This window comes from Archocentrus centrarchus, chromosome 6 (genome assembly GCF_007364275.1).
Source record: "Archocentrus centrarchus isolate MPI-CPG fArcCen1 chromosome 6, fArcCen1, whole genome shotgun sequence".
NCBI classification, from domain to species: domain Eukaryota; kingdom Metazoa; phylum Chordata; class Actinopteri; order Cichliformes; family Cichlidae; genus Archocentrus; species Archocentrus centrarchus.
In genome coordinates, this window is record NC_044351.1 from 31,706,918 (window position 1) to 31,730,238 (window position 23,321).

The window sequence follows — 23,321 nt, forward strand, 5'->3', positions numbered from 1 at the left end:
CATGAGAGGATCATTATGCATTCAAGTTATTCCCAGAGAGATGAATTTTAACAGGGCAAGGCAGAAAGAACAGGCCCAGTAAAGAAGAGCGGCTCATTTATTGCTGGCTGAGTGTCAGTGGTTGAGTTTTGGTAGGTTTCTTTCTAATCTAGAGTGGGAAAGGAGAAATGAAGGCAGGATGTTTGAAGATTTCAGACTAATTTCCACTTCACTCCCCGATATGTTTGTAACCTCACCTCTCACAAAGACACCCCCCCCCCCCCCCCCCCCCCCAATCCTTCCCTCTTAGTTCTCTCCCAGTTTGAGCCGTGCAAACTCGTTGGCCATCTGGAGCGCCTCCTGCATGCACTGTGTGTTCCTGCCCGTGGCCTGTGCAGACATGTCTTTACCGCCTCCTTTGCCATCCAGCAGGGGGCACAGCTCCTGAACCCACTCGCTGGCCTTCAGGCCACGGTTGGCCACGTCCTGCAGAGAGGAAGGGCAGAAGGACAGTTGTTAAATCTGTGGAAAATGCTCAGAGTTGGACTTCCAGCACATGTCACTGAATGATACCTGTGGGACTTGACACAAACAGGTGATCTTGCAGGCGTCGGGGTCTACAGTGAAGAGCATGGCGGCTGTCTGAGGGGACTGTGACTTGAGCAGCTTCAGTGACTCATTCAGAGCCTGAGAGAGACGGGAGGGAAAGAGGGATGTAAGGAGAAAAAAAGGAATGGGAAAGAAAAAAGAAGAGGGAGGAAGAATTAAAAAAAAAAAAAAAAAATACATCTAATCAGCACTATTGATGTCTCAAGGTCACAACTAATGGGCCACAGAGCTGGTTTAGTCCTGTGGCAATAACACAGCGAGATAAGCTAAGAGAGTGCCTGAGAAAAATGTGCAGAGATAAAGTGAATTTTAATACTGATTGCACTCCTAATTTATTTCTGTACAGGATGCTGATGAAGTCTTGGGGATTGGATTATGAATTTGTGCTCTCTTTATACAGTCTTCTTCAACAAGAACATGGTTCACTTTTGGAATAATATGTAAAAAAAAAGTTCATATGAATTCTGTTATTCATTTTCAGACTTCACCTCAAATTTTTTGTCTCGACTCTGACCTTTGCTGAGGCTCCGGTCTCCATCTCCATGATGAGCAGCGGTTGGTTCGGGTTGCTTTCGATCACCTCCTTCGTCTTGTCCAGGACCCTCTTTTGGATGTCAGCCTTGTAGTTGCGGTCCAGGTCGTCCATAGTCTTCTTCAGGCCCTTCAGGGTTTCCCTCATCTCGTCCTTCTGCCACTGAGAGATCACTGCGGTGCCTATCGACTGCAGAGGAGAGATGTTACCACAGCACGGTGTTATGTGCCTCAGAACCTTTCTCTAAACCAAAAATGCCATTTACCTCAGTCATGTCAGCGATCTCTTTCTGTATGTCCTTGTTCGGGCTTGTCTGTTGCTTCACCTTGTCTCCGAGTGCAGCCAGAGACTGGCGCAGGGCATCGGCTTTCCTTTGGGCCTGATGGATGTGAGACAGAGAGTGAGCAGCGAGGCAGGGACAAAGATCAAAAAGGGCAAAGGAGACAGGAGGAGGAAGAAGAAAAATGAAAACAAATGGTGGAAAAGATGAAAGACTAATTATTGCCTAAAAATAGTAAAGATGAATTTGTCCTGTGGGCCTGGAGAGAGAGGGGTGGAAATGCTCAATTCACCTCAGCATCCACTAAAGTTTCATCACAGTTGTTGTCGCTCTGTCTGGGACACATTTCCTTTAATCATCTGTGTTTTCAGTTACCACTCTGAGCATTTGACCGTCAAGGCGCCACCGTCTTTAAAATGTTGTCTAACCTCTTCTCTGTGTGTGGGGGTGGAAGTGAGCACATGCGTGTAATGCTCTGAGCAAGTGCATCAGTAAGTGTAAGCTGTTTGTGCGCGAGTGTGCGCGTCCTGACCTTCTGGGCCTCTGTTCCCGTCACAGCAACGATGCGGCGGATGCCCTTAGCGATGGCCTCCTCTGAGACGATGACAAACGGTGCGGCGTGACCCGAGTTCTGCAGATGGCTGCAGATAACAGAAAACAACATTACACAACTTCGGGAGGCAGATGAGAAGGAGGAGGAGAGGGGCGAGCGGGAGCAGAGGACGAGGAGCAGAGGGAGAGGAAACGTTACCAAAAAAAACAGCAGCAGGAATGAGCGGCTCTTTGAAGTGGCTGCAGATTAAAACAACATCAAAGACGGCATCAAGAAGCACACCAACAGTTTACTAAAACCTGAAGCAGCTCGAGATGGAGCGACGTGCAATTAAAAAATAGATAAATAAAAACAGCTTAATGCAAATGTGCTTAAAATCTGAACCAACCCTTGCATCAAATATAGCTTGGAATATTGGCTCCTGCAGCACAGAACGGCGTGAAGAACACTGTCTGGGCTTTCAGGTGAATTTTACAGCCAGGAGCAGACGCTGTACGAGTCAGTGGAGCAAGTCTAATCAGCGGATTGAGCTTGACAAAATGTTCCAGGCCGCTGTCTGCGCGCGGACACGGTCGTCTTCCCATAAAGATGCACAAATCCAATTAACGGTTTCCACTTTACACACCACCGCTGGGCTGGTCTGAAAACTATCGGCTCAATGCAAACACGCATATCTGGACTTTTGTACATTATATGTGTTCATGCTGCACACTTGATTCCACTCATGGCGCACACAAGTAATGGAAAGGCAAACACTTAAATCGACGCAGCATATCAAATTAAGAAAAATGTTAGCCTGCTTCGATTTTTCATCCTGCCACATCTTGTCGTTCTGCTCACCCCCCCCCCCTTTGCAGTTTCCCAAACATCACTAACATCTGTGAAATGCACTCTTAAACCAATAGAAACCATCACCATTCATTATCACAACATGATAATGAATGAGACAGCTCTCCAAGCAAAAGGAGTGAAGCTGAGAAAGACTGGTTTGAGGTTTTTAGGCAGTTTCTCTGTTTGAGAAACTGACTATTGAGAGCTCATTATTCACAGGGAATGGCTGCAACTGTTTTAAACTGCAGACAGGAAACCCATCAATAACATAATTAGGGATAGAAAGTGTTGAAACCATAGACTGCATATAGAAAAATGACCATAGCTACTATGTTATCACCCCCTGGTTTCTAGACTCTGCATTTTGATGTGTAAACATTAATGTTTTGGGCCCCACCTTTTTTTTCTCTCTCTCTTTTTTGGAGCCAGAAGTGACCCTATTTGAGGGTGGGGTGCTAAGTTTTTCTGCTGCTTTCATCAACTGCATGTGGGCAATGAGCAGATACAGTTAAACACAGAGTAGAGTCAGTTCACTGAGGTGAATTAGAGACTGAAGCCAGATGCCTGTGTTGGCAGTTACCCCTAAATCAAGACTTATAAGTGAAATGATTGAGTTATAAATAAAAAAAAAAATCCACTCCCTGTACATTTGTTGTGAAGGGGGAAATTAGCTTAAGTGAGCCAAACAAGCTTTTATGGCTGAAATTGAGCATTTTAATATGGAAGTCTGTGGGGGTTAACTCATTTTTGAAGCCAGTCTCAAGTGGCCGTTTTAGGAACTGCAGTTTTTGGCACTTCCACACCGACTTCCAAGTTTCTGCTTAGTCCAAGCTCATCATTTAATTTAATCAGTGCTGCCCTAATTATGACATCATCACTGTGCACTACAAATCAGTAACACCAAACTCGTGTCAGTGGAGCTTTTGTACACTGATGTAAACCCTGTTTGGGTCTTTTCCACACGGAAAACCGTTTGTGTGTCACTATGGGAGTCTCCCTGAGCAGAATCACTGTCTATACCACCGGTGTTAATAAAATAATAACATTCATTCATTCTTTAAATCAATGTGCTTTGTGCACACGCAGCAGTCACCTGGCAAAAAAATGCAACGCAAACTAAATCTTTTCCAGTTACAGACCAGTTCAGAGAGACCCACCAGCAGCCAACGGCTGGTTTGCATTCTCCCTCACAAGTGAGCAGAAACCCATGAAAATCGAAAACGGGTGTCGTACTCACGTTCCACCGCAAAACTCGATGGAGGTGAGGGAACCGGCAGCACTGTTGGGGTCGGCCAGCAGATCCGGAACAGGAATGCCAATAGAAACGACTCGGACCGGGTCGGGGTACGTCTCATCGAACACGGCGCGCAGACCCTGGATCGCCTTGGCTTCTGCGAGGGGAGCTTCCATCGCATACACGGGCTGGATAATTAAAATTCAATATTATTATTAAATAAAAGTATTTAAGCAGCAACTTTTTTTTTCTCTCTTTATGAAGGATTTCACTTATATTCCAGTCACTCACCTTAGCATCTTGTATCAAAGTACAAGCGATCTCCTCAGTCTGGCGAATCTCACTTGTGCTGAGGGCACCTTTAGCAGTGAAGTCAAAGCGCAGGCGATCGGGGGCGACCAGGGAGCCCCTCTGGTCTGCCTCCCCCAGCACCCCACGCAGGGCAAAGTTTAAGATGTGTGTGGCGGTATGGTTGCTCATGATGGGTCTACGTCGAGCCTGGAAAGAGTGTGTAGACAAATATTTTTGTCAGAATTTCATCCGGAGGCTTTAAGAGAGACAGAGCTTAGAAAGAGAGTCTGACAGTACACAAAGAAGTCACATATGAGCATCAACCAGATGCCTGTACTATGAATCAAATTCAGCGTAGGTAGTGTATCTTTTCCTTATCTGGCTTGGAGTTACTGAAATATCGTGGTTTAAATTCTGCTCTGTAGCGCCTCAGATTCTAGGATAAAAACCTGCTTTAAAAGTCCATCTCACCTCGTCTACTTGTAAGGTCACACGATCGCCAACTTTCAGCGTGCCATAGACGGTTCCCACATGGAGAACGTAACCTCCTCGAACCTGCGTGTTCTTCACCGTGAACTCCATGCGCTGCAAAGAGAAGAAGAAGAAGAAGAAGAGCACAATTAAACAAAGATTTCATAGACAAAAAAAACCTCCTGGCTGAAAGCCGTCTAATGGTTTGTGTGTATTTTTTTCATTTCAGCACCTGAATATATTAAATATATTGGAGAACATGGAGACACAATATGTCACAGCTCTTTCTGCAGGTTCTTACAATCTCAGCAAATATGAGAATTACTAGAAGAAAATATAAAGACACACAAAAGAAACAAAGTGCTGGTATTTGAATGGATCCCCCCCCCACCCCACCCCACCGCCACCACCACCCCACCCACCCCCACAGATGTTCTGCTAAAACTCTGATATGAATGTTTTCCTGCCATTCAAGTTCTCAGTCATGGACCAGAGACAAGAACAATTTATTATCTTTTGTCCGTTCTTCTATCAGTACTATGATAATTCATTTGGCAGGCTTTGTTGCCGAGCAGACGGGCTGTTTGCTCACGGCCATGATTTCCACCAGCTATCAGATCAAGAAGTGCTATTTGAACAAATGTGTTAGCTTTGAAGCCAGGCTGTGCAATTGTCATCTGGCCGGTTAAAAGTCAGCGAAAGGTAACGCTTGAGTTCTCTCTGTACCTGCAGCGTGTTTGGGAGGGAAAAAACAAACTCCAACTGTGACAATTAGCCTAACAAAGTGAAACCATCAGACCTCTTTTTACAGCACAAACAGAATTAACAGAGCTCATTACAAATGCACATGAACCTACGTGCTGTTTTCTCTTTATTTTTAATACACTCACATCCTCTGAGCTGTCGTCCTCTCTGAGCATGTAGCCCTCATCGAACGTCTGTCCGCCCTGCTCTGCGTAGAAGGACGTCTGGTCCAGCAGCACGCCGCACTCCTGACCCGTGGTCACCTCGTCGCAGAAGGCGCGGTCGCGACGCAGGGCAAGCACTGTAGCTGAGGCCTGCTGGAACTCTTGGTGCATTAATAGGATACAGGTTATTTTAATGGTAAATGGACTGGTACTTATATGGTGCTCTTCTATGCATCACTTACCGTAGTTGCCATTTTCATCTGAGGTGTAATTGTATTTGGGAGAGTCATCTGTGGCGGGTATCTGCTTGTTTCTCAGCTCTTCGATGGCATAGATGTCCAACATGATGTGGTCCTCGTCCCCTGCGCCCTTACCCTGGGACTTTAACTACACACACAAACACAAATAGACTTGTCTTCAGTCATAACCCACAAAGGTCAAGAAACATGAATTAAAAACTGACACATTTACAGATGATTGACAGCAAAAGACAATCACAATTTGCCTAGCATCATCATGCAGTAAAGGTTACACATTACATTTGTTAAATAATGTCTATGTAAGATTGTGAATAATTCATTTAATTAATTCCCAGAAACATAAAACGTATCACAAATGTGTCTAATAAACTGGTAACTATATGAGAGCTAATGGGGAAGTGTATAGTGAACGTATACTGTGTCAAACTCCCCCAACAGGCAACAAGCAGAACTGCAGCGTCAGTACGAGCTCGACAGAAATCTGCAGGCTGCAGAAAAGAAATCAATCTTTTGGCTTAATCAAACAACAAGGGATTCACGCGGGTCTGTAAAGTAAACGTGGGCTTATTTAAACAGCAGGTGCATGACTCCTGATTCTGACTTACAGTGCAATACTGCAGAATGCTGACAAGGCAAAACGGTGCACCCACAGGAGTGGACGCACAAACCACTGTTCAGTGGAGTCTCGCTAACAGGACAGTCAAGGCCAACTTCAAGCAATCATCTCCTTACCTGTGCCGCCTTCTTCTCCTCCTCGAAGCCAGCCAGGTCAACTTGCATGCCTTTCTCCTCAGCGATAAGGGAGGTGAGATCCAGAGGGAAACCATATGTGTCATACAGTAGCCAAGCTGTGTCGCCTGTGCGCACAGACAGAGAGAAGAGAGAGGGAGACTGTCTGAAGCAACACTGCTCAAATACTTGTGTCCTTGAGGAAGACAATAAAAAAAAAAATACTGATGCACAACATTGCAGGAGCTGTTTGTATAAGTAAAAGATGAAAGGCACAAGGACACTGCTTTGAAGCACCTTATTTTAGCTGAGTGCACTAATGATTCGGACATACTTTGGTACAATGAAGAAGTATTAGTTTGCCTGGGGTATACAACTATAAAAAAATCCATTGTGCACCAACAAGCCTGGAGGGTTAAGTTTATAAGCAAATGTACATCAGTTTTTACACCATATGAATTTATGGTGTAAAACACCAATCAATGAAATTTGAGCTTGTTAAACTGTAACCCCCCCCTTTAGTGAGTATTTTTGTACCAATCTAGAAAGCTTTGAGGCACTGAGCATGACAGTCAGACAAAAAAGATGAAGGAAGGGACCGATCCATAACGCCAACAGATTCTGATGGGATTAAAAGCGGAAAAACAAAGCAACTGAAGGAGGGAAGGAACGACAGAGGAAAGAGCCAAGAAAAGAGGAACGTGGGTGGTGAAGACAGATGAAAGGTGGAGAAAGGGGATAATTGAGGGAGGATGTAACAGGAACAGTGCAGTGAACTTCTTAAAAACAGAAACTTACACACATTACAAACTGCACACACTTCACAAAAATCAACAACAAAGGGCACAAAAAGTTCTGAGTTCTAAAGCGTCTCACCTGGGATCGTCTTGCTGTCACCCAGACTCATAATCTTCCTGTCCAGGATGCGGCGCCCTCTGCTGAGAGTTTTGAGGAACTGCTCCTCCTCCTCATTAATAATGTCTTTCACCATTTCTGGGTCTTTCTTCAACTCCGGGAAAGCTTCACCCTGGAGAACGTGAGTAAAGGTAGAGAGATTGGAGATGGATGGAGAGGAGGAAGGGAAGGAAAAGGAGGACGGCAGCAAAAGAAAGAGAAATATCATCATTTAAAGCAGTTTGTGGTTCAGTATGAACAAATGCTACGTATAATGTGCGTAATGCCCACGCGCAACTGCACAGGAAAGAAAATCTCACCAGGGATTTGACCACTACATCCACCAGGGAGGCGAAGAAGCCTCTCTGAGCACCCAGCTTCTCGTGAGAATATCTGACTGCACGCCGCAGGATCCTCCTCAACACATAGCTAAACATGGTGGAAACAACAAGAACCTTTTATTCACATTTACTTTTTTCACTACTAGATTACCCTGTAACCCCCAGTTACTGTTAAATATTTGAACAATGAAAGTTTTTATCATTTCTCCTCTGTACACCACCACAGTGCTTGAAATGCAGGCTTTACTGCCCTGAATTATCCATGTCTTACCCTCTTCCCGTGTTGTCAGGCCGGCCACCATCTGATAAGGCAATGGTGATGGTGCGGGCGTGGTCAGCGAGCACACGGTAAGCCATGTCGATACCATCAGTGTCCTCAGCACCTACTTTCCCCGTGTAAGGCCGAGCACCCGTACCCTGAAACAGGTCATATTCTGAAGGTTAGATAAATGGGCTCCACAGCCATAAATGCCGACGTTCTGATCTCTGATATTTCTGTACCTTCTGAATGGCTTCAAAGTACGGGATGAAGAGGTCAGTGTCATAGTTGGACATCTTGTTCTGTAGTACAGACACAAGGCGCTCCAAACCCATCCCTGTGTCAATGCTCTTCTTAGGCAGCGGCTTCAGCTCAGTCTCTGACTCTCTGAGTGGGGTGGAAACAACAGTTTAAAAACACTGATTCACTGATCAGTAAAAGGATTCAGTAGGATTCAAGTCTGTCAGTTCCAGTACTCCAGATTTTTTTTTCCTTTTTCTTGGTCAGATTGTCTCTGCACAGCTTTGAAGCATGTTTGGGATCATGGTCTTGTTGGTATGTGAGCTCATGACCAATCAGCTGCAGCTCAGAAGGGATTTCATGATGAACCAAGATTGTGGTAGACCTTTTTATTCATGATACTGTCGATTTTCTCTAATTTGTCCACATCGTTTTCAGACATGCAACCCCATACCATAGTGGAATCTCCACCGTGTTTAACTGTGGGTGCAACCACAGCTTTTCTGCAGACATCAATACAACAATGCTGACCGAAGAGCTCAAACTTGGACGCGTGCATCCAGAGCACCGTCTTGCAGTCATCTGCTTATGATCATTCTGGAGACCTTCTCAGGCTCTGATCTAGAAGCATTTATCCCTGCCTGAAGATCAGCACTGGTCTTCTTTCTGTTTCTATTATTTAAAATCTTGAGGTGGCTGACATCCGCTTCAGTCAGCTTTCATTTTCAGCCTCTTCCTTGGCTCATTTTAGGAGCACCGGTCTCAGCATATCTGACCGTACTGTGAGAACACTTTATGTCTTGCCCTCTGTCTCAAAAACCATCCAGCATCACAAAGTGCTTTAACGCAGATTCTTTCCTTTTCAGTGACTTTGTAGAGGAGTGAGAAACTTCAAACTGAACTCATGTTTTTACACCCAAATCTGAACCAACACACTGGACTTCACTGAAAACTCAGAAATTAATCAAGCACTTCAACTAATTTTATCTGTTCAGGAATGCAAGTAAATAACTGTAACCTGGCATCTTACAACATTAATTATATTTTAACATTAAAGATATAATTTTGATAAAGAGCTTGTGCATACTGGTGGATTAACCATTACAGAAGCATAAAAATGATTTAAGTAGGGCAGCTGCAGCATAAAACTTAAACTGGGTGGTGGCATAATAAATTTATTAAGCACTATATGCAACTACTGTTCTGCTTAGTTAGTAGTTCTACTTTGCAGTTTCTAAACTCATTAGCTAGAGCATTTCGTCCAAAACAGGCGTGTCCAGATTCCAACATCCACGTTCTTTCTTTAGCTTCATAATTGAGTGCGCTGCTCAAATATAACAAAGCGTGACATCACTCCAGTTTCTTTATGTCACCTACTGAACTGGTCACATGGGTCGAGCACGTGGCTGTTTGGATGTTCTGATGATAACTGCTGTTAATCAGTGGTTTGGTTCAAATATGGTGGGAAATAATATAAAAAATACAGAAAGTGGCGTCTTTTTGCTAATTACTGAATGTTAATGCCTGCACGCCACATGCACATGTGAATACAGGGTTCGTACACCTTTTCCAGGATCAAATTCAAGCACCTTTTAAGCACTTCCAAGGTCCATTTTCAAGATTTTCCAGCACATTAAGGAGTCATTCACAATTATCAACATTTTCCAAAGTTTACAAAGAGTACTCTTTTTCAGACCCCCTCCCCCCTCCCCAAAAGTGTACAAAGAAAATGTTGATATTTTTTCATGACATTTAATTTCTCCTGGTTTGGTGGTATTTTAATGTAATAGGAAGTATTAAAAACACATCTCGGTGTTAAAAAATTCTGGATATCTTGGTATTAAATATACTCTTGCCTATCCATTAAAACATTGTATTGCACTGCATGTACGCAAAATGTACATGGTTTAGGGGAAGGATCCAAAAAGCTCTCTCAGAGATTTCAGCAGTCAGTTTCCACTGTGAGGAACATAGTGAGGAAATGGAAGACCACAGTCACAGTTCTAGTTAAGGCCCAAAGTGGCAGGCCAAGAAAAATCTCAGATAGGCAGAGGTGAAGGATGGTGAGAACAGTCATAGTCAACCCACAGAGCAGCTCCAGAGACCTACAACATCATCTTGCTGCAGATGGTGTCACTGTGCATCGTTCAACTATTCACCGCACTTTGCACAAGGAGAGGCTGTATGGGAGACTAATGCAGAAGAAGTCTGTGTGTGCACACGCCACAAACAGAGTCACTAAAGCACATTTGGACAAGCCAGCTTCATTTTGGAATAAGGTGCCGTGGACTGATGAAACTAAAGCTGAGTTATTTGGACATAACAAGGGGCGGTATGCATGGAGGAAAAAGAACACAGCACTCCAAGACAAACACTTGGTACCCACAGTAACATTTGGTGGTGGTTCCATCATGCTGTGGGGCTGTGGGGCCAGTGCAGGTACTGGGAATCTTGTTAAAGTTGAGGGTCACATGGATTCCAGTCAATATCAGTAGATTCTTGAGAACAATGTTCAAGAATCAGTGACAAAGCTGAAGTTGTGCCGGGGCTGGATAGTTCAACAAGACAACGACCCCAAACACTGCTCAGCATCTACTGAGGCGTTCATGCAGAGGAACAAGTACAACGTTCTGGAACGGCCATCTCAGTCCCAGACCTGAATATTATTGAAAATCTGTGGTGGGATTTAAAGCGGACTGTCCATGTTCAGAAACCATCAAACCTGACTGAACTGGAGATGTTTTGGAAAGAAGAACGGTCCAAAATACCTTCAACCAGAATCCAGACTCTCATTGGAAGCTATAGGAAGAGTTTAGAGGCTGTTATTTCTGCAAAAGGAGGATCTACTAAATATTGATGAAATTTTTATGTTGGGGTGCCCAAAATTATGCACCTGCCTAATTTTGTTTAAATAATTATTGCAGACTTTCTGTAAATCCTATAAACTTTATTTCACTTCTCAAATATCACTGTGTTCATCTGCTGTATGAAAGATTTAACTGAAACTGATGATCAGAAAAAACAATGATTTATAAAGGAAAATCATGACAATTATCAGGGGTGGCCAAACATTTGCATACCACTGTATCATCTGAATAGCCGGTCTTGTGCCAAAAAATTATTTCCAGTATTTTGAAAAAAAATGACTGCTGGTATTTATATAGTTGTAAATTACTTGCTGACGTATGGTCTGTCAAGCATATCTCGAATATTATCTCTCATGAATGATGTCAACTCATTTTGAGTCATAAATAACATTCCTGTCACATGGTAGAAGCTGCAATTTTTGGCAACACCAGCAGATAGTGTTGCCAACTTAGTTACTTTGTCACTTGGACTTTTCAGACCCCCCCCTAGTGACTTTTTTTTTTTGTCCAAAAAGTGACCAGCATCAAATTTAGTGACTTTTCCCGGTGTCATCGGGGACTTTTGAAGAGTTTTAGAGATATGCTGTGTTGTTCCAAAAAAATGATTTCCAGTATTTCCCCCCCAAAAAAGTATTGGTTGTATTTAAATGGCTGTAGATTCATTTTTGGCCTAAAATCTGTGAAACATGTGTCAAACATATCTCTCGTGAATGATATTATGTCATTCTGAGCGAGAAACAACACGCCTGTCACAGGTAGAAGCTGCAATCACTTCTTGGCAAAGTGCCTTTCATATATTCTTTATTAATGAAGGTAAAAATTATCATTGACATTAAAAATGTCTTTTTTCCTGAGAGATCTGCCAAGAGGGCTGCAGAAATTGAAACAAATAAAACATTACAGTTCTATAAAGGGTAGCCAAAAACGACTGGACTGATTATAATGCTGATACAGTAATGCAGTCATAAATATATTTGCAAAACAAGTAATTTCTTCATTTTATATAGAAGCCCTTCATAAATCCTGTGCGCCACAGTCTATTTACCGATATAAGCAAAGATAATACAGTAAAAAAATAAAAAATAAAATCGGAAATCACTTTTTGGCACAGCACCGGAAACATGAAAATTCCGTTGTCGCCGTGTTTTGTGTACATACAGCAATACTGCGGCCCTTCCTACACTGTGGCATCGCCCGGACCTCTCTTCGGCACCGAGGGGGACACCCCACCCCACCCCTGGTCCTCGATTCGTCCTTTGGCGAGTTTTAAGACTGCCGACAGCGAGTTTTCTTACACAAAACTTGGCAGCAGTGCCAGCCGCCAATCACCAGATTGCGTACAAATATAAGCATAGATGACAACACGCCAGGAACATATAGAATTAATGTACATACCTTCTGAATAAAATCCATCATGGTTTTCTGCGGTTTACTGCGTACGGCTTACATTTTTGATTCAGCTTTTTGGAACAATACTTCCGCTTCCTTGTTGAATTTATCTTCGGCGGTTTTGGCTGCTTTCCACACCTGCTGCGCCGCACTCACAGCTTATTCCTGTCTAATATTGTTATTGAGTCTTTCTGTGAATCGATGATGGCCTATTTTAGAAAATTCAATGAAGCCTTTGAATTGATCCGCCAGATCGGAGGCCACATCGCTGCTGACCACGCAATGGCGCAGTGGTGTACAAGTGAACAAGAGCGCCTCCGTGGATGCGCTGAGTTCCACGCTGTTGAATTTACTCGCGAGGAATGACATTATTTGCGGGGATTATGTTTGTTTTTTTCTCGCGCGTAACTTTTGACTTAAAAGTATTCCATATTCGTCTGATCCATAATTGGAATTTGCAGTTTTCCAGCAAACACTCATTAAAACGGCCACTCTCGGTCTTCGGGGGAGGGGCGTGGTCACAAACAGACTGACAGATCACATGCAGACGGGCAGGCCAGACCCATGCGGAGAAATTTTCATTTTAGACTTTACGACTCATTTTATTTCTCCGTTTCATAAGCGAACTGTTCAACCAGATAGTTATATTTGTATTTACAAAAAAAAAGCGGTTACAATTTCAAGCACTTTCAAGCACTATATCCACAATTCAAGCACTTTTCAAACCTTGAAATGACAATATTAAAATTCAAGCATTCTCAAGGATTTCCAGCACCCGTACGAACCCTGGAATACAATGAACATGAAAGGCAGTTATTTATACCTTACCCCTGGTTATCAATATTTTTAAACACATGTAATACTCGTGGTCTTACTGTTTCACGAGCTTTAATAGAAGACAAACACATAACAGGTATTAAATCGCTGCATGGCTTGCTGTCAGGCATCAGAATCTAAATTCACCACTGGATTGATGTAGCATGCAAGTTCAAAAGGCTCGGTACTGAAGGTACCTAAACAAAAACATATCACATTTTTTCTTTGGCTCAGACCAAATGAGCACAACTGTGGATGTGAAAGCAAACCCAAGCTCTGCTGGAACTCAGGACAAAGCGACACTACGGATTAGTGTAGCCCAGCAGCCTTGACAGCGCTAATCCTGGGAGTCATTTTCAAAACACCGCAAGGTGTAAACAAATGCATTGAACCAGAAAGATTTTACATTTATCCCACAAGGCAACACAACAAATTATGTTTTAGTGCAGCACGTGGCAGCGTGTGAATAACTGCATGAATTTGATGCATGAAGCTCCGGGCCTTCGTGGGTGTACTGACAGATTCATGAGGTCCCCTTTAAGATCATTTTACATAGTACGATCAGTGTCTCTGTGTGTGTGAGTGTGCTACCTGTTGAACTGGATGAACACCAGGTTCCAGATCTCCAGCACGTTGGGATCATCCATGTTCACCAGGTGAGAGGCGTCTCTCCCTCCGATACGATCGTAGTGGATCTCACTGCAGGGGCCGCAGGGCCCGGTGTCTCCCATCTCCCAGAAGTTATCCTTCATACTGCCCGGCAGGATGCGAGCCTCTTCCACACTAAAGCAAACACAGGAAGAGAAAGAGAGGATCTGAATCCACTCCCTCAACGAGAATGAGTGTCCATCCTCTATGAGCAAAACAAATGAACTAAAAATAAGCAAAATATTTTGTTGGTGGGTTCCTTTTCTGTACTTCAGTCATGAATTTAAACACATACATCAATGTGAATGTTTTTAGTGCATTCAAAATAAAATGAATTTGGTGTCCTCTAAAGAGGTTTTGGAATCTCTCCAAAGGGAAACCACTGTAATTATAATAATACTTTTAATACTTTATTTAAAAAAAAAAAAAAGTAGTGTTATTTGCAGATGTGACAAAGTGATAAGGGGTGAATCTCACATAGAACGGGGCTCATCATGTATAAAATAAACATCAGACGATAAACTCATCAGAAAGTGTGTATTGAGGTCATTGAACCGAGCGAGGCTGCAGCGATTCACTGAGTAAATCGAATAACAAAAAAAAAAAAAACTCTCAATGCAAATTTTTTGCTTTGATGCTTCGTTTAATGCACGACTCTGTAGAGCTCACCATGTAAGCCTTGAGGAGACGGTTTGTTGTTGGCACCATATAAATAAAACTGATATTTTCACCCACTAAAAATAGACCTGCAATAGAAACATATCCAGGTGCACGCCTGTGAATAAAAGTATTGCAACATTAAGACCAAGCAGCCCCCACTTTTCTCAACAAAACAACTGATAACACAACAGCAGCAGCGACAACGCTGTCATCATTTAACTTAGAGTCTGTCTACACACAAACAGCGAAAAGCCGTTAACGAGCCGGTGAGCTCAGGTGGAGAGAAAGCAAATGTTTTTCTAGCATCCAAAACAGCAGCGCTTGTTACGGTAATCATCATTAAGCTTTGCTGGGGAAAAGCTGGCAGAGTCCTTAATCAAACCACCTGTTCAGCAAGCTCCATCGTGAACTTTGTAGCTGCTTTTACACAGCAAAAATCAACAGTAAAGCTGCAGAGGCTAAAATAAAAGTGTATGTATGCAGAAGAACTGTTAACTTAGTCTGACACGATGTTTAAATCAGGCAGCCGCCCTGCTTTATATCACAGTGATACCTGCAGCAAGCAGGGTGGGTCCAAAGGGGGGACACGAGGAGTATGAGACCATATTAATTTCAAAGCTTTAGTAATATTTTGCAGATTTAGATTAATATAAATATCAATTAATTAATTAATCTAAACCATCATCATGTCTGTTTTCTGCAGCAGGAAACGCTGCATCAAAGCGCAGGACAAACCTCACAGACACACTCGTTTACTGCCACACTTAAACATTCAGACAGACAGACACACACACACCAAATCTCTCTCTTCAAGGAGATACAATATTGTCAGAACTCTTTTTTTCTGCATCCTCCTAAAAGCTAAAAGCTCTAAAAGCTTCCAAGAAGACGCAGTGACAGGTATTTTATTTTATACCTTATTTTAGGTTATATGTATACCTCATTTATTTTTGCATTGAAGAAAATGTTTTCTTCAAAAACAACAACAACAAAAAAACCAAACCAAAACAAATATTTTAATATGGCACGTAAACACAAAGAAAGGGTTTAGTTATTTTGGAAGACATTGCATGCAGTTAAACTGTTAAAGCATTGTTAGATGTTAGATTCAACTCATTGTCATTGTGCGCACAACGAAATGATGGTTCCAGATCACTCATCCAGAGACGAGCATCTGCGGTCATGCAGCCAGAGACCGGCGCTACCATTAGGCAATGTGGTATAAGTGTCTTGCCCAAGGACACAATGCAGCGCAGGGACAGGGGCTCGAACCGGCAACCCTCCAGCTGCAAGGCAAACACCTACCCACTGCACCACTGCTACTATGGGTTTCCATTTTCAAAACTGCACTGAGCAGTTCATTTTAAAAGGCCTGTGTTTGTCTCTTTTGAATATTTACTAATGCTCATTAATAAGACAGAAGTATTTCTTATCTGATTACTTGATTAATACTCGATAACTAAAATAATCGATAGCTGCAGCCCTAGGACTGAGGCCTGGTTTCAGAACATGAGGTCTTTTTGCAACAGAATCTCCACGTCCTACTGACCAGGTTTAACGCACTTCCACATTGGTTTCACTTTTCACATCAGAAGGTGCATCTATTTTTAATTACAGTCTATGCCCCCAAGGCAAACTCACCCCAAGTCAATCCAGATCTGTTTGCACTCCAGGTCGGGGTCCAGGCCTGCAGCCTCATTACCTCCAAAGTAGGTGACATAGAGGCGGTCTAAAGGAATACCAAACTCCTGAGTCAGCAGCTCCAAAGCCATCTTACAGGCCAGTTCCTGCAGAGCAAAAAATGACATGACACAGGAGATGAGAACAAGACTAAAGTGTATGATAAAGGAACTGCCACAGAATTAAACAAAATACACAAAACCCCCAAAACAACTCACTTAACAATCTAGAGTTATGTATTTGTCACAAAGTACTTGGAAATAAAATATTTGCAGAGAAAAAGTGACACAGCTGCAAAAATGTAAAATAATACCTTAAAGTAGTCCCCAAAGGACCAGGAGCCCAGCATCTCAAAGAAGGTGTGGTGGTAGACATCTTTGCCCACATCGTCCAGGTCATTGTGTTTGCCTCCTGCACGGATACACTTTTGGGTGTTGGCAGCACGATGCAGCCTGGCCATGGGATGTGACGGATCGATGGTGTTGAGGAAGATGGGCTTGAACTAATGAGGATGAGGCACAAAAGAAAAATTCTTGAGTTGCGCTCTAGTGAAGGTTAGCTGTATCTGATACTTTCTGCAGTGTTGTGAATCAGTGGGTACATAAAGAAGCGCCACGCTGAAGGAAGCAGTTTTGGGAAAGACGTGGTGTGTACCTGGTTCATGCCGGCATTGGCAAAAAGCAGCGTGGGGTCATCCAGGGGGATGGTGGATGAAGAGTGAACATACTGGTGCTCATAGCGACGGAAGAAGTCAATGAACTTCTCACGAATTTGAGCTGCATTCAAGGAGGAGTCCATTCTGACGAAGCTCTGAACAAAAATACACACAAAGAAAAGGAGCACTTTAGCAATGCAGCTCATTTAATCAGACATTTTCCAATGTGGCCAGCGATTTTTAAGTTAAGTTTCTTGTCCAATTAAAGTGTTCCAGGTCACAGACAGCATGAGGTGAACAAGTATTTGTTCTGATTAACAGCAACTTTTCTACTCAGCCTATAAGACCCCGTTAAGGCGCAAAATTTTCATGTGATAAAGAACTTTAATAAATGCCAGGTAAAATAGAAATCTGCCATTTAAATATTCTGTCACAATTATGAATGAAAGTAAATTACTTAGCCCCTAAAGTATCAAAATGATATGAAATTATTTGCCAGTCAAGTAATTGTACACTTGTTTTGTTTTTTTCCTGCTCCACACCCAAAGCCTACAGTCAAGTGTGTTTGTAGGGTGTGGAAGTTAATGAGCACTTCTATTGTTGCGTCCCTGCAGCTAACTGGCGTTAGGCTCGCCTCATAAACAACAGCAGCTCAGGAATCCAGTGAGACAGGTGAGGCATCCACAGCTACTGATGTGAAGCATGAAGTAAATAAGATGGGAAACAAAAGTGACTTGCAATTCGGGGGCTCTGTCAATAGAAAGAAATTAAACTGATAAAAAAAAGTGTGCTAATCAAATAATAATCACACACATTTTTTTTTTTTAAATCAGGAAATTACAGAGCATGCTCTTTCCATATGTGAGGATCTGTTATCTGTTTATATTTAAAGACATCATTTTGTAAGTCGTTTAAAATTTAATGCTTTACACACCAAGTAACTACATAATCAACAGAAAGGAGACAGTAATGATTAGCTGCATACCGTCTTTATTCAGTAAGAAATGGAAAATTATAGACCAATTTATAACTACCCATAACAGAATTGCAGAAGAGTCATTATCACACTTGTTTTGGTCCTGTCCAGTTCTGAGTAATTTCTGGAGTAATATATAAGTAAAGAGTTGTTGAACTGCACTGACTTTTCACTTCTCTGCTCTGAGAGCTTAGCTGGGGGCCTACAATGCTGAGATATAACAGTTCACCATGGTAATCAAACTGTTTATGAGGGAAAAGTGTGATTTTTAGGACATTCGAACCTAACATTAGGTGGCATAATGTCAGCGTATAACCAGTTGTTGTTGATTAGCTGACTCGTCAGCTGTTTGTAAACGGGAGGATCGCAGGTCTGATCTGCTGAAAATCAGTAACTGACAATACTGGGAATAGCTAAGCATGAGGTGATACGGTCATAGGTAGATATACCTCTGAGGTGATATGTAGATACTAATTAATTTTGTTCTCATGAATCTCATTAGGGGAGGATAATTTCTTCAGCTTTATTTTCTGAGGAATGTTGTGTTGCATTGAGTTTTAGTAGTGAAACAATAACAGACCTCTCAGGTGTTATGTAGTATACAATAATCAATTGATCATTTTTTATTTTTCTTACTAAATGTTTTTTTCTTTTTCTAGTCAAATGTGGCTTTTATGTTCATTGAAAGGTTTTTTTTTTTATTGTTTGCAAGGAATGAAGAGAATCTAAGTAATGTTATTGTTTTGGTCACATAAATCATGATCTGATCCAGAAATAACTACTTCGTGCAAATGAACAGAACTGAAAATCACCAAAGTGTGGCTTTTGTACCGCAACCGAACCGTGGAATTTTGCATCCCTAGCTGAGATACTGTGATACTAGCCTGCAAAAATAAAAGCACTCCATTACAAAAACATATTGAACTGTAGTGCAGTCTGATTTCAAATCTTTGGTAAGAATTAAAAACTGATTTAAACTGATCTGATTGAGAAAATATTTTTGTTATTTATTTTAACTTCTGGGCAACACACATATCACTGAAAAATATGATGCCACGTATAATTAAAAGGTAGCAGAGCTGTATTCCCATCGGTAACAGTCAAAGGGAACCTCGGTGGGTATTTCCAGCTCTCTGAGGATACGGCGTCTACCTCCCCATCCTGGCTACCAACCATTCAGGTGGCAACCAGAGAAAGCGGAGCCATGGGCTGCACATTTAAGTACAGTGATTTTAATAAATGAAATAATGGCGCAGTTTCAGGAGAAAATGAGGACATTTATAATCATTTCACAGACTAGGTGGTAAATAAAACTGTTCTGTCTCCACAACACAAAACCTGTAAAGTTACGGCATCTGGTCTAACATAAAGTCCCAGAGGATTAATTCCCCTTTCTTATGCTGACACGACAATTGTGGTTGTAAACAACCACACAAATTAGTCATATGACTTAGTGACAGTCATGTAATACAACACATTTCCCCTCAAACTGCTGCTAAAACCCGGCAGCCTGCAGTGTAAGCTTGTCAGCTGACTATAACTGTAAGTAGAGGCACTAGCTTGATCTGACGTTAGCAGGCTAATGGGTTAGCCAGTTAATCAAGCTACCTCCCTGCGTTCAGCACACAAGTCCGACTGTAAAACCTACTCTGCTGAACGGTACAAGGGAAAATAACTTATTTCAGCTGCACTTGAGCAAATACAAAATACTCACAGAAGCCGCTGTTTCCGCAGAATGAATCAGGTACTGCTCCTTCACTCCACGCTGCTCAAACGCAATCAGCGGGCACGCCTACAGCAGCCTCTGAAACGTCACTAAATCCGGATTCCTATTGGACGAATCGGCTGTCAATGTTAACCAAGCCCGCCACGGAAGCGGTACAAACCTCCCCGCTTTGGCTGATGCAACTGAAAACGGAACCGGTGTCAGCTCAGATTTTTGTTATGGTTATAAATAATAAAAAATAATTTCAGCTAGCCCACTTTCCTCCTGCTTTTGCTTTAAATCGAGCCAAACAGGCATTTTGACTTTTTTTTTTTCAAAACTTAATTAATATTTTTTTTAATGAATCTTTATTATTTGGTTATACTGACCAGTTTCCACGTATTTATTAATGGAAAATTAATAAATACATTGATACGTTTATGTTTCGAGCGCTTGTTTTGCGTAATATTAGGGACTTGAAGTTCATTCATGATTATTATTATTTGCCTATATAAAAAATACTTTATAGGTCAGCTGCATGTGTTCTGTCTTTATCACCGTAACATGTGTCACTTTTTTTGTAGCTGTAAATACTTATTTTGTAATTGTAAATAATGATGAAATATTACTGCATCCATACGCACTCGATAGTTTGTGTTTCTGATGTAATATCCTCCTCTGCGCGTATTAGCGGAAGCATTTCTCTGTTTGCTGAGTTTCCAGGGGAACGGATTTCGTGCGGGACCGGGTGTTTGTCTCGTTTCATGTTACTGCAACATGCCGATTGATACCAAACGTGTACGCGGCCCAGAGGTGTCTCAGAGCCCGTCTCTGTTTTCGTGTGAACCGGCGGTGGGTCTGCCCACGCGCGGGCCCCGAGCGGATGGTCGGCAGCGGGACCAGGTGGACATCCGGCCCGTTTTTGTCCGCTGCGGCCTGGTGAGCCAAGCTAAAGGCTCCTCGTATTTAGAGGCTGGGAACACCAAGCTGATGTGCTGCGTTTACGGGCCCAGAGAAACGGAGCGGAAGGATGAGACGGATATGAAATGTGGAAGGTATATTTGTTATCTTAAAGCATATTTAACGATGTACAGCACAATTAACAAAGGCATTCACGTGGGTGGAAATCACTCGATGTTGGTGTTCTGGGGTCAAAATGTCAAGTCATGGTAAAAATGCAGCCTGCTGGGTCTCGCATGGCCAGCAGCATTTATGGATTTGCTTTAAAGCATGAAGGTTTATTTTCACCACTTTCCTGAAATGTAAACACAGAAATTGTGACACTAAACTACACGAGGGTAAACTAGACTAAATAATAATAATAAACCACATGAAAACACTTAAATACAACAGCTGCTGGGTACATTATTTACGTAATCAATATGCACCACTGTTATTGGGGAAGTAAAATGCTTGTTGATGTACTCATAAATAATAAATGTGCACTAAGAGGCAACTCCTTATTTTTGAAAGGCGTTATGTTATTCCTCACTTTGCACTGTTATTTAGTACCATTTTAAAACATGCAAGTTAGTAAACTGAGCTTATGTGAGTTTACCATCGAGCACTCAGTTTGAAGTGGACACTGATATCTTTGTATTTGTGACAGCTGCAAAAAGAGTCAAACACAACTGTTTTTTTCTCTGTATCCAGACTGACTACTGACATGCGCTTCGCTCCATTTTCGTGCCCGGAGAGGGGCTCCTGGATTCAGGGGAGCCAGGACAAGGACTTTTCCCTGATGCTGCACGAGAGCCTGCATCCAGCCATGTGCCTTCACAAATACCCTCGCTCTCAGATCGAGGTCAACGTGATGGTTCTTGAGAACAGCGGTTCAGTTCTGGCCCATGCCGTTACATGCGCCTCTCTCGCCCTTGCAGATGCAGGAATTGAAATGTACGATCTAGTGCTTGGTTGTTCCATGCGCCAGGATGGTGCCTCCTATGTGGTTGACCCTTCCTACATTGAGGAAAACAGCTGCAGCTCAGTGAGCCGTGAGAACCAGGGCGGTCTGACTGTTGCATTCCTCCCAAGCCTGAACCAGATTTCTGGGCTGCAATCCGATGGAGAAATGACAGAAGAGACTCTAACTGCTGGGGTTAGGACCTGCATTGAGGGATGCTATAAACTTTACCCAGTGATCCAGCACACCCTGACGAAGGCTGTGCGCAAAGCTGCTCCACCACCGTCAGAGAGCTGAGAGAATCACTAACTCCTCAGTTTATAGTTTTTCCTGCAGACAATTTCCAGTTCTTACTAGAGAATGTAACCTATTGTTCTGTGTGGGGTAATTTTTTTGATTTTTTTTTTAAAAGAAAATGTTGAGATTTAACACTTTTTTCTCATTAAATCATTTAACAATACATATTCCATGTATATTCTTATTGAGTTTTGATACTAAATGTTTGTCATGACATTGGAGATAAAGGAAAGGAAACATCTTGTAGGTGAGATCAGAGAAATGGTTCATCTGGGATAGTCGCCTCAAGGTGCTTTATATTGTAAGGTAAAGACCCTACAATAATTACAGAGAAAACCCCAACAGTCAAAACAAAACGACCCCTATGAGCAAGCGAGATACCATAAGATACCCTCAGTTAGTGCACTCTAGCATTGCAAATAGCCTCATATAGATATGTAACATAATCCCAGATGGAATTCGGTCACCAAAACTTTACAACACAGCTGGCACCCTCTGACCTTTTCTGTCCCAAACAGAACTACACCATTACGCCTGTCTTTGTGTCTTGACAGAGCAGGTAAGGTTTGGCCAAACTCATTTTATGTTCTGCAACTTAATACCACTAGAGGTCACCCTAACATTTTAGTGAAAACTGGTTCATCTCAATGACTAAACTACCACAAACATCCCGCAGAGGTTTGTACTTACCTTTATTTATCATACACAAATAAAATGTTAACCAGAGGTTCCTAAAAGAGAGCTGGATTGTAACATGTCTGGGATGAGCAGGTCTGATAATGTCTTCAGAAATAATAGGTAGTTTCAACTTGTCCAACCTAATGTCTTAAAACTGAAATGATGTGAAGGACCCACTCTTTTGGTTCTCATTCATAAATCATGTCCACAGGTCATACTTAGAGCCACAATCACAAATACCTGACTGAGATGAAGTATAATTTGTTGATGCAGAATGAGCACTTGACGAAAAGAGCTTAATTATTGCAGTGTATCACCAGGCCCCAATAGTCGTATCTATCTAATCATGATGGGCGTGATGATATCGCTGCCCTCGACAACCAAAGGATGGTAGGATTACATGCCGCTGCCTCAAAATGTAAAAAAAACAGGTTAGGTGAGACAGACATGGTTATCCTTCACAATACAGAATAAGCATCTTTATTTAAAAAAAAATTACAAATTGATCACTGACTATAAAAATTGTATTGGTAAATATGCATCTGTATGTTATTTAAGACTACCTCTTACGTGTTAAACACCTGTTACTTCCTAGTAAAGCATCGTGATTAGCACCTTCGTCATCTCTTTCCCTAT

At 42.2% G+C, this 23,321-nt stretch overlaps 2 protein-coding genes across 2 annotated transcripts; one reads left to right on the forward strand and one right to left on the reverse strand.

Annotated features, from left to right (window-relative positions):
• Positions 1–272: 272 nt before the first annotated feature.
• Positions 273–19,905, reverse strand: aars1 (alanyl-tRNA synthetase 1). Its single transcript, XM_030731705.1, has 20 exons — positions 19,817–19,905; positions 17,126–17,281; positions 16,785–16,973; positions 16,433–16,578; positions 14,075–14,266; positions 8,414–8,558; positions 8,184–8,329; positions 7,892–8,000; positions 7,554–7,704; positions 6,681–6,805; positions 5,931–6,075; positions 5,671–5,849; positions 4,781–4,894; positions 4,310–4,516; positions 4,022–4,206; positions 1,933–2,041; positions 1,386–1,499; positions 1,103–1,309; positions 553–666; positions 273–465 (listed from the first exon to the last, which is right to left on the reverse strand). Exons 2-20 carry the CDS (start codon positions 17,267–17,269, stop codon positions 286–288), a joined length of 2,901 nt encoding a protein of 966 aa, XP_030587565.1. The 5' UTR covers positions 17,270–17,281; positions 19,817–19,905; the 3' UTR covers positions 273–285.
• A 620-nt stretch (positions 19,906–20,525) lies between these two features.
• On the forward strand, positions 20,526–22,119 carry exosc6 (exosome component 6). The gene is made up of 2 exons (XM_030731977.1): positions 20,526–20,862; positions 21,461–22,119. Exons 1-2 carry the CDS (start codon positions 20,585–20,587, stop codon positions 22,005–22,007), a joined length of 825 nt encoding a protein of 274 aa, XP_030587837.1. The 5' UTR covers positions 20,526–20,584; the 3' UTR covers positions 22,008–22,119.
• Positions 22,120–23,321: the final 1,202 nt, after the last annotated feature.